Source organism: Brassica oleracea, chromosome C3 (genome assembly GCF_000695525.1).
Source record: "Brassica oleracea var. oleracea cultivar TO1000 chromosome C3, BOL, whole genome shotgun sequence".
NCBI lineage: Eukaryota > Viridiplantae > Streptophyta > Magnoliopsida > Brassicales > Brassicaceae > Brassica > Brassica oleracea.
Window position 1 is genome coordinate 53934516 of NC_027750.1, and position 11771 is coordinate 53946286.

Genomic DNA, 11771 nt, shown 5'->3' on the forward strand with positions numbered 1-11771 from the left:
TCCTCGCAATTTCATCGTTAAGTCAACGTAATTTCACGAGGATTAGTGTTCCTCGTTAAATTTCCTTGCTAAAACTGTGTTTTCTTGTAGTGTCGGCTGAATGGATGTGGTTATCGCTGCAAGGAGTCCACTATATATAAGCTTATCCTGGCGTTTCCACATGACGAAGGAAGGATTTGGTGCTACGCCTGCATCAGTTGTGATTGTAGCCGGAGGAACGACGGTGGAGCTGTCGATATGGCCAGCAAGGTCATATCTGTCGAGGAGGGCGTGGACTTGGCGATTCCACATGAGAAAATTGGACGAGATGAGCTTTGTCACACTCGTCATATTGATGTTGAGGAGGGTGGGTGTTGCAGAGACCGTGATTGTCTCGCTTGATGTCGCCGGAGATTGAGAGTTCTCGGACATTGTCGTCGTTGAAAAGAAAGAGTTTTGAAAATTTTGGATGGCGGTTTAAAACTGCTCTGATACCATATAATGTATTAGGTCTGAATAATCTTTATTAAGACTGATACAGAGTATTTATACAAGTACAAGCTAAGGTATATATTGTGTTCTAATGTATTTACATAATAGCCCTTCTATGATACTATATTGCCTTATACACCTTTTCTGTTCTCTTTGTGTTAAATTCTGGTAGAAGCTTTGTCATATTTCCTTGGTCACGGTAAGCGAAAATATGATGATTATCTTATTACCGTTGCATGTTTATATCTTCTTTCCATCACAATTTATCTTTACTTTTACTAGATTTATTTTTAGGCAAATTTTTATCAGTGTAACTCTAGGTGATAGTGAAAATCGACAGTGGTTCGAAGTGATGCAATCACACATCATCAATGGGTAGATGAAGAACACGTGCGTGATAGTAGTGGCTATAACAAAAAGTGGACGGCTAATTTTATAATTATATTGCTGACACATTATTTATTTGTTATTATGGCTAAATTGGACGGCTAATTTCATATTTACATTGCTAACAAGTTTCTTACTTATAATTTCACAATATTGATGATAACATATACAAAGATGGATGGCTAAAGTGGACAGCTAATTTCATATTTACATTGCTAACAAATTATTTACTTGTAGTTTCATACCATTGATATTGATGATAGCATATACAAAGATGGATGACCTAAACTCTATTAGTGGCTAAGAGTCGATTGGCTGATATGATTACATTGGTATCATTATTTACTTGTTATTATAACAGAAAAGAAAGATAATCTAATACGTAACTTTATATAAAAATATAACCGGCTAAAATTTTACGTGACCTTCTAAATGAAATACAAATACTTGAAAATGTTTAGTATTCGGATAAAACATTCAAAAATTAGCTAAAACTAATCTTAGCTATAAATAAGAATGGTTACATATCTAACATTGAATCTCACGAATAATTTTTGGAGAGATATAAAAAATGAACAAATAATTATATGTTATCAAATAAATTAATGGGTTAACAATAATACTAACAGGCTATTTCAAGCATGCACATTAATATATGAACATATTGTTATATGTTAACATTTAAATAATGATTCTTAACTAAATTCAAATATATGTGTAAGATTATATCTGACCAAAATTTTATTGAATCGAATAAAAATGTGGGAAATCTTTAATTGTATGATTATACTGGTAAAATATTCTTAACAAGTTAAACTAAGAAATAAAGTTTAGCATTCTTCATAATTCAGTGACAACCCCGGCTGTACAATATTATCTTCTCCGATCAAATCATTTGATTTTTTTTTTGTGTCATCATCTTTTCCGATCAAATTTGTTTGGAGTTGTGGGGTTGATCATCATCAATATTAATACCTTAAATAACTTGTAACAGTAACATAATATTCACGCTATTGATAGACCAGCTACAAATGACATAACACATTTATATTTTATATTATCCGGCTACACAATCAAATATATTAGCATCACATTTTCTCACAAGAACGCAACACTGATCATTGCTAAGACTTGCAAATATCACTAGTGAACCGTCAAACAATGGAAGACAGAAATTTAAATCACATGGTACAACTTTACATGTCTTTATGTAAACTAGTAACCGATTGTTTCAAGTCACAGGAAGATTATTTTGAAATAATCGAGCAGATCTGATTCCGTAACCTTTCAGCCTGTTCTTAAAAAAAAAACTTGTAACAAATATAGTATTGTTAGTGCAAAAGCATAAAAAATATTATGCTTGATTGATTGATTCCTTGGAGAGACGATGAAGGATCCAGTTGTGTATTTCTCCCCCGTGTTTGAGTACGAACTGTGCGTCGTTGGCGACGAGCACTTGTCAAACGCCACACCATTGACCTAGCCATCATCAAAACCATTGACAGCCATCATCAAAACTATTGACCTAGCCACGAGTATTTGTGATATTAATTAAAATATGACGTTGGACTGACAATTGGTACTTTTTTATTTTTCTTTATAGAATTTTTGGGATTCAGTTGTTCGTTAAAAAAGTTCAAAACACCAAGTTGTCACAAAAAAAATCGAAGTACGAGGATAAAGATTAATGATGAGTCTGTTTCCCAAAAAAAAAAGATTAATGATGAGTCTGCTTGATATGATTCCTTGGAGAAATGATGAAGGAGCCAGTTGTGTATTTTTCCCTTGTGTTTGGGTACGAATTGTGCGTCGTTGGCGACGAGCACTTGTCAAACACACACCATTGACCTAGCCATCATCAAAACTGTAGGAATATTATTTTATTACCATAGGACAACTGATATTTGTAAATAATAATAAAAATATAAATTAAAATTACAATACCGAAATATAAAAATAAATAAGAATTGCAGAGTCAAGATGGTTAATTTCATTAAATCTTTAAACACCCGTAGTGTGACGGTTTCATAGCGCTCAGATTCTCAGGATACAACTGCAGCATTGTTTCTGTTTACCTTCACTGAAAAACAGAATCTATCGAACCTAATTTTATGATGTACTCTCAGACTCAAAAAATAAAAAATACTAACATAACTATTTAAAGTAGGAGAAAATGATTTGTTGTTGTTCAGTCTATTTTCTCTATAATGCTTACAAGCCCTTTTATAGAAAAATAATGAGAAGCACAAATTTCATTCTTCGACACAAAAATGAATCCTACATAGTGCACTAATGGAGACTTTAATTCTTGTCAATTAGTATGTGAATTTATTTCACATTTTGACCAAGAAATTAAAAAATAAAATTATTATTGTTTTGACCAACTCAAACAAAATAATATACTTTAAAATGAATTTCTTTTTTATATTTTATCAATATAAAAGATCAACATATATTTGATTTAAGTTAATGAACATGAAGTTCAACTAACAAATCAAAACCCAAATCTAAGTTCAAATATCCAATAAGTGTATTTGCTACTTTGTACAAGTTTCTCAAATCAAACACATTAGACCTACATATCTCATTCAAATAAAATTTTGTTTTTGACATATGAATACTTTATTCATAATGTTCTAAAAATAGTTCCAACGAAAACTATTGACCTAGCCACGAGTACTTGTGATATTAATTAAAATATGACGTTGGATTGACAATTGGTAATTTTTTTCTTTTCTTTATAGAATTTTTGGGATTCAGTTGGTCGTTAAGAAAGTGATGATTTTCTAATTAATAATGAGATAGTTTACTTATTGTTTTCAAATATTTCTTTATCACCCCTAATGGATTTGTACCGAATTTAGACCGGGTCATCGTTGAAGACTTTGAAAGAGTCTGATATAGAATAGTATGAATATTGTGTCAAGAAATACTACGACACATGAACACATAACTTCTAAACAAAAAAATATGTATTTACTAGATCTTTTCCAAGTAAATTTACAAGTTTTACTTAAACATGAAAATCCTATAGCTTCACACGTTTTTATGATCTAACACATGATCCAAGAAGCTTTCTCTTTTTAGCTTTTTATATTTCACTCACTGCAAAAAAAATCTGCAATAACAAATTGTTATAGCACGTTTTACTGAACTGTTATCATAGATGATTTAAAAAATTTTGTATTATATAATAGCACTAGAGTTTGACCCGCCCTACGGACAGGTTACTATGAAAAAAAATTTACGTAAACATATCATTAATTTTAATGAATATTTTAAAATGTTTAGCTTATTTTAATCTAAGATCAATTTTAAAAATAACCATAAAAAAATATTTGAGTAAATAACCATTAGCAAGAAAAATTAAGATATTCTATATATTTTAGGTATTAATAATCAGATTAGCTCACCGAAACCACAACCTCATATTTTTTATACTCATTTCTCAACATAGAAGTTCTCCTCTTTCTTTTTATCTATTCCAAAGCTTTAAAATTATTAAATGAATTTTTTTTATCTCATTTAAAATCATAAACATGCTGTCATTTGAATTATTTAAAACAAATATATATTTCGCTATTATGAAATATGATTTGCTCCTTATTTGAAGTGAAAAATGAAGTAAAAAACAAAAAAAATAAATGAATAAATCAATTTGTGAAATAAATCTATTTTTACTATATTATAGAGTAGTGTTAGAACAAATTTTACTCGAAACTCCATTTTAAAATATCTTTTTGACTATGGTTCTTAAATCTTTTTCAGTTTCTGGACATAAACCCTTCAGTTGTTTGTTTGTGAGATGATTGAGGGATATATGAACGAAGAAAGTGTGGCTAACGCTAAACAAATATTTTAGTTTTGGACTGCCTTGAACCCCAAGTTATTGGGTATGTTGCAGTGTAAGCTGTGTTATTTAGATGTAATGAGTATCTGTTCTCCTTGAAACATCATGGAGATTGTGTCGAGCTTTTTTGTAACATCCCGAGTTGTGATATGTGAAAAAGCTTAAGAGAATTGATTTGGCTACCTATGTCACCAAAGTTGACTTACCTTTTCCGGAGCACATCCTGAAAGAACTCCAGAGTTAAGCGTGATTGAGCTGGAGTAGTGGAAGTATGGGTGACCTATCGGGAAGTGATTCGCGATAGCATGCGAGTGAGGCCAAAGCATGGGAAAAGGTTGGGTGGTGATTGCAGAGTCAGTAAACAATGATTTCGAACCTTTACAAAAATTAACGGACCGATCGCTGGAACGGGATGGGCCCACGGGCCGAGAGAGCGGGCGTGGGTGGCCCATTAGCTGTGGGCGGTCGGAGCGTTACACTTTTTTTCCAGCACGTTCATCATCCTTAACAGGTGGGTCGTCAGCAGTTGTGACGGGCTCAAAGGGTTAGCATTTGGATCTTCACCGTTGCATCCTCCAATGTTGACTGAAAGATGGTTGTCCACTTCTGGAGCTCGGTTCTCAACCACGCATGCAGATCCGGGCATATCATCACCCTGGCTGGTCATTTCCTCCTAGTTATTCACCCCGAAAGTATATAAGATATACGCATCTAAGGAGTGGAAATACCTTGCAATCGACCAGAAGCATATCGAGACCCGTGGGTCCCTCCCCCTTTCTTAGCATTCTTAGCTTCACATTAGCGTAGAAGCCTTGCCACAACTCACTGCCTATAGTGACCAAGTTTCGATTCAGAGAAGTATAGCTCCGAAGAAGCCATTCCGTAAGACTATTAGGAGGAAAATTTTGGAATAAAAAACGCAGCGAAGAATTAAGGGTTTGCACTGTTACTAACTACATCTATATATATACTGCAGCCATGGAAACCGCAATAAACCCATAGTGGGAATCACTGATTGAAAATAATAACTTTGGCCGTTACGTAGTCTCCGGACCGACGACCGTTTTACAGCGCTGTTGCTTTACTCAAGAGTCGATCCGTCAACGATGAGTTTAACTATGTTTCTCGTTGTGGGTCTCACTAAAATATTATCAAAATTATCTCGTAATAGGCAATGTATTCGACGCCTGAGTTGTCACAGCGGTAAGCTTGGAACTCAAAACATTTACACAGGCCCAAAATATGATATGTAGTTAGGAATTTGAAATTTCTTATGTTTTCATGTTTAGAGGTCTGATATTTCAATAGATGTCATCTTCTTATCATGAGGTTCTACTTTGAAGAAAGAAGCACAATTATAAATGTCCCTTTGTAATCTGTTTTCCTTAGAAACTTTAGGCTTCCTAAAAGAGTGATTAATTCTGTAGAGCAACATCATGAGAAATAGACCTGCAATAAGGCATAAAGAATGTTCTCATGTCTGCAAGAGAATCAAATAGGCTCCAAAATAAAGCAGTGACTCCGTATGACATGTTCCTCTGGTTCTCCAATCTCCTCCTGATTGTAAGAACCACAATTAATACTGTATTTAGATAATATATAAGTTACTTGATTAAAGTTTCTTTTGTTCTTCAAAATATGTCGACAAACTTGAATGAATGTGCAAAAGAAGTCCTGTGCTTTCTTTGAATTAACCTCATCTCTCTTCGTTTCACAATAATCTTCATGGCTCGTCGATAAGAATATCTATGTTAATCTTCATTCTCATTGTTGCTCCTTGTTCAAAGTAACAACCTCTGCAGTAGACTGGTCAGGGAACCAAACTCAAACTGATTGGTCCAAAGATTTTTAAAATTTGAACACTAATATATCTACATCTCTCCTTTTCGTCGTAATAAAATGTGATTTCCAAGAAGACATAGATATATATAAAAAAACTTTAATCTAACTAAAGTCTAGATATTTCACATAAATTCGCTTAGACAGAATTTCTGTTGTTGTAAATGATTTTCTGCTGGACTGACCTGTCCGAGAAACCATGAATCTGTGATGGAACATAAAATCGTTAACCCATTGATTCATCACCGACATACATCATCCAGTTTAGATATAAAAGTAAATAACTGTTTATAGAGATTGAGAAGAAGGTTAACCACATCAGATTTCATAAGATGGTCAAGAAGGTCGATGAACACAAACTTGACTATCGCGATTGTTAGGGATTCAAACTGGGTACATCAAAATTGTAATGAAACGCAAAGCAGGAGCAAAACACATGTTTGGTGTATATCAATTCGGTAGAGATATAAGAAGAGAGATGAGAAAGAATGAGATGAAGGCATAATGACCTAAACTAAAGCTTGAGTTGGTGATATAGCATGAATCATAAAGGAAGGAACGTGGAAGATGTATCGACTGCGTTCAGGAGAGAGGAGTAGGCTTTTTATTATTGATAACCTAATTGGAAAGCCCAACAATAAAAACGTGATAGCCCATAAGATTCAGTCGAAAGCAACAAATATTTAAAAAGAGTATGACACGTGGCGTTTTTCCTTCATCTATTTGTTGACGTGGCTTCAACAAACTAGAGAGTATTCTACTTTATATATATGGATATATATAGATATACTAGGTGTATTCCAGCACCATGTGCAGTAAAAAAATTTAAAATATTTTTTAACAGATAAATATAAATTATATTATAAAATAATATTTTATTAATATTATAAATTTTATTTTTTGTATCAATATTTTAATATAAATTTGATTTAATTAAAATACCACGTTCAATGATGATCATTAATACCACATTCAGTTTCTAAAATATAAAAAAACCCCAATGTATTAAGCAAAAAAGTGACCATACGCCTTGAAAAAAAAACTAAAACTTAGTCAATGTTTTGAAAGATCTCCTTGTACACGACATTCATGGTTTTTTTAGGCTTACCGTGTTTATCCGTGATAAAAATTTTCAGTCCTGATCTTGACTTTACTTTTGAAACAGCAACATACAACTGTCCATGAGTAAAAACTGGTTTTGGGAGATACAACTCAACCTTTTCTAGTGTTTGACCTTGACTTTTATTTATGGTCACTGCGAAAGCAACCGCAACTGGGAATTGTCTAGACGCATCCTGAAAGGGAATCTCGTTTCTGGTGGAGATACAAACATCCTTGGTATTAAGACCCTTTCACCACCTTCTCTGTCAGTCCTATTACCCATTATAATTCTAGCCTCAATAACATGATCAGCCAACTGAGTAATTTGCAGCTTTGTACTATTACATAAACCACCTTGAGGATCAATGTTCCTTAGTAGCATAATTATTGCACCAACCTTTAACATCTTGATTCTGTGGACTCAATATAGCTCTTTCCTTAAAATAACTTGGGATCTCGTTTTTCTGCAAATGATGTTCCGTAAACTTCGTTCACTATGGCTTCTATAGGATTTTCGCACTTAGTTATCAGCAAATCTTCAGGAATATCGATCTCAACCTCTCCATCATTTGGTTGATTGATATTTCCATCACCGATATCTAGAATCCACTTAGAAAAAGCTTCAAGTTCTTTAGCTTCACTATCAGTAATTCCTGCCATAAGTCTCATGTTTTTTGTAAGTCTTAGAACCTTGCAACTATTCCACAGATATGATGAATTCAGAGAAGCCAAAACAGTCTCTACTCTACCACCATCTGTTACTACCGGTTGAATCTGTCTAAAGTCTCCTCCAAAAACAACAACTTTACCTCCAAAAGGCTCATTGCATCCCATTATGTCACGCAAGCTTCTGTCTAAAGTTTCGAAACAGTGTCTGCTCATCATGGAAGCTTCATCCCAAATTATGAGCTTAGCTTGTTGTACCAATTCTGCTTGATCTGAACCCTTTGTCATTGTACATATTGTAAAATCGTGTACATTAATTGGTATTCCAAATCTTGAGTGAGCTGTCCGGCCACCTGGCAAAAGCAGTGCAGCAATTCCACTGGATGCCACGTTCAATATTATTTCTCCTAAAGATCGAATTGCAGCACCTAGGATGTTCCAAAAAAATGGTTTTCCCATTCCTCCAAAACCATAAACGAAAAACATACCACCTTTGTCACCATTTACTGCATCTAGTATCTCTTGGTACACAGCTCTTTGCTCATCTGTTATCTTGGCTAATAGCTCTCTGTGTTTTTCTCTTTGCTCATCATGGTTGTAGTTTAGCTCGTCACTGATCAAAGTGTTAACATCAGAATCACACCCATAAGCATCTGGACGCGGCATACCTTTAAAAAATTCCAGTGAGCTTCCATTGATACGCAGGAGCGATTCAATCTCCCACAAAGCTAAGCTCTTAATTTGATCTTCTGATAAAGTCAAATCTGTAAGAAAAATAAAAGATGGAATTCAAAACTTTAGACATAAGCTTGGTGACATCAAGCTAATAGATATATTATTAAAAATAATTTTGGTATTAAATGTGATCTTACGGGGATTCTTCTTCTTTTTTCTCTGGTTCTATAATATATCCTCAGATAGTATTTCCCAAGTAGCATTCCATACATTTTCTGGAGTTGTGACACTCTTTGATAGCAGTATTACAGAAAACAACCTTCATAGATACTTTCCAGAGCTCCAAAGACTTGCTTCTTTAATAGCTTCAATGTATTCTTTATCATCGTCCAGCAAACCCAATGCATAACATGCATCTTTGAATGTCTCGTGGATAAAGCCGTCTACTGTTTTTATCTCTTCAAAGCTTGTTGGACCTTTGACTATATTTAGCAAAACCCTTAAATAATACACTTCACCTAAAGATGGTGGCACATAAGTGATCCTTCCGATTGCAAAACCCCTTCGCCTTGGTTTCCACATTCTGGTTTTTAGATGCCAGACAAAGTACGATGGGAAGTCTGCATAAGTGAGATTTTTTGCTTCTGGATATATCTTATTGGCCTCCATCCAGGCTACAAACTTGGACTTCCCGACAGAAATTCGATTTAGTACTTCTTCAACGGGGTCATCTTCATTGTAAACAACCAGTTGTTGACCTGTGAGATGGAATGATAGTTTTTCTACTGATGTAGTCCGATAGTGAGTAGGAAAAGCAAGAGTTCTCCAAGTATCTTCACATGCGGATATGTATCTGATAAAAAATCAGCCAAACTAAAATTCAGCTAATGAACATTAAGAATCATACGATAAATCTGATTGGTTTTCCATTTTATTTTCAAAAGATAGGAAAGGAATAATATTTTTCAGTCATCACAATACTTGAATCTAATCTGAAATCGTGAACAACCTAACAATAATTTAAATCTGATAGTCAGTCTCACCATTATCAAAATACTACATAATTAATAATATTCTTTCCAAATCGTAAAAGAAAATCCCTGCAGCTATAGTGTTTCTTTATTTCATCAACAAAATCATCATCGTCGTCGTCTCTTCCTACGGATGCATTCACATAGTCTGGTCCCTTAGTAATATACTTGAAAAGGTACTTGATAGATCGTGTTTGGTTGCACCATTCAACGTTAATATGAGCACGGTAACGAAGTGATAGATCCTTATTGTATGGAACAACATATTTATTATCACAATCAAACCCTTTCTTGTGAACCATTCTACCATCTTCCCTCCGTTTGTAAATATGAAATCCAGCATCATCAACTTTAGTGACTGCACTAAAAGGCTTGGGAAAGAATTTAGAACACTTGCCATCAATCATACATACATTGGCTTTATTAGCAGGTCCGCATGGCCCATGTATCATAGAATCTCCTACAACTTCGTACAAGTACGGTTCCAGATCTTTATCAGGAAGTTCTGCACTTATATACTTGTCAATATCTTCACCGGTAGGCATTTTTGAATCTGGATGCAAAAAAAGTACCATATGTGCATGTGGAAGGCCTCTTTTCTGAAATTCAATTGTGTACAAAGCTGAAACAAAATAATAATAAATTAGTTTGTTTTGTTTAGAAAAATATAGAAATATTTATAATTATTAAAAATAGAACAAAGTAAATAAGATATTACCTGAATTAACTTTTCCGAAAGTGCCTTTCTCTCCATTTTTTGTTAGATGGTGTCTTAGACCATCAAGTTTCATTTTGAAAACCCTGCAACATATGTCTGGCCTATCTTCTGATTTTAAGTTGTGTTTCTGAAGATACCTTGTAACTTCTGGCCACTTAGGATTACAAGTAATTGTAATGAAAATATCCGGATAACCATAATATTTGCATGTTGCCATCGCATCAAGATAGTGTTGCATCATATATCTTTTACCTCCAGTGAAAGAAGATGGTATAAAGATTCGTTTACCTTGGTCAGCTAAATTACAATCCCCTTGGTCAGCAGCTTTTTGAATATTGTCGAAGTTTTCAGACCGAAGATTCTTCTGATTAAAAAGCAGATAACGCAGTCTATTTGTCTCAATCATGGTGTAGACATCTACCAAGAATTGTTGAAACAATCGTCCTGCCATCGTTATAGTAGGATATTCTCCCTCCCGTTTTTGTATACGAAAAGCAAAATACTCTCTCATTGTCACAGTTTTCCTTTTTCGACCAGCTGTTGAAATGTCAGTAAAGTTTAACCTTTACAGAGAATTCGAAAAACGAACACGTTGGGATAAAGTACTCATGTATCGGTTCTAATTAAAATTACACAATCAAATGAACACGTTGGAAAAAAAGCCATTGAAGTTATGTCAATAAGGTTCTGTAAATTACGGAGATTTGAAAAAGATAAAGATGGTGGCCGGTTTATAATTTTAATTAGAACCGAATACTATTGAAATAAAACATTCGGTATGTATAGAATATAAATTGTCCTAAACCAGGATTTTTACATCGAATTAGTGTGCCTCATTTATGTGTAAATGATATTTTCCTTATTATATCAAACAATTAAATAATAATAATGTTATGATTTATCGTCCAAAGTAGAATATATTTGGTGATACACACTTCTGAACCCGGGCTTCTGAATGATGAGAAAATGGAAAGTTATACTGAATATGCTAAAACTTTTGCCCCAATGCAAGATTAAAAATTATATGGGAATC

General features: G+C 33.8%; 1 protein-coding gene across 1 annotated transcript; it reads right to left on the minus strand.

Moving 5' to 3' along the window:
* Window positions 1–8086: 8086 nt before the first annotated feature.
* Window positions 8087–11189, minus strand: LOC106330933. Its single transcript, XM_013769320.1, has 4 exons — window positions 10991–11189; window positions 10189–10573; window positions 9340–9842; window positions 8087–9078 (listed from the first exon to the last, which is right to left on the minus strand). Exons 1-4 carry the CDS (start codon window positions 11187–11189, stop codon window positions 8087–8089), a joined length of 2079 nt encoding a protein of 692 aa, XP_013624774.1.
* Window positions 11190–11771: the final 582 nt, after the last annotated feature.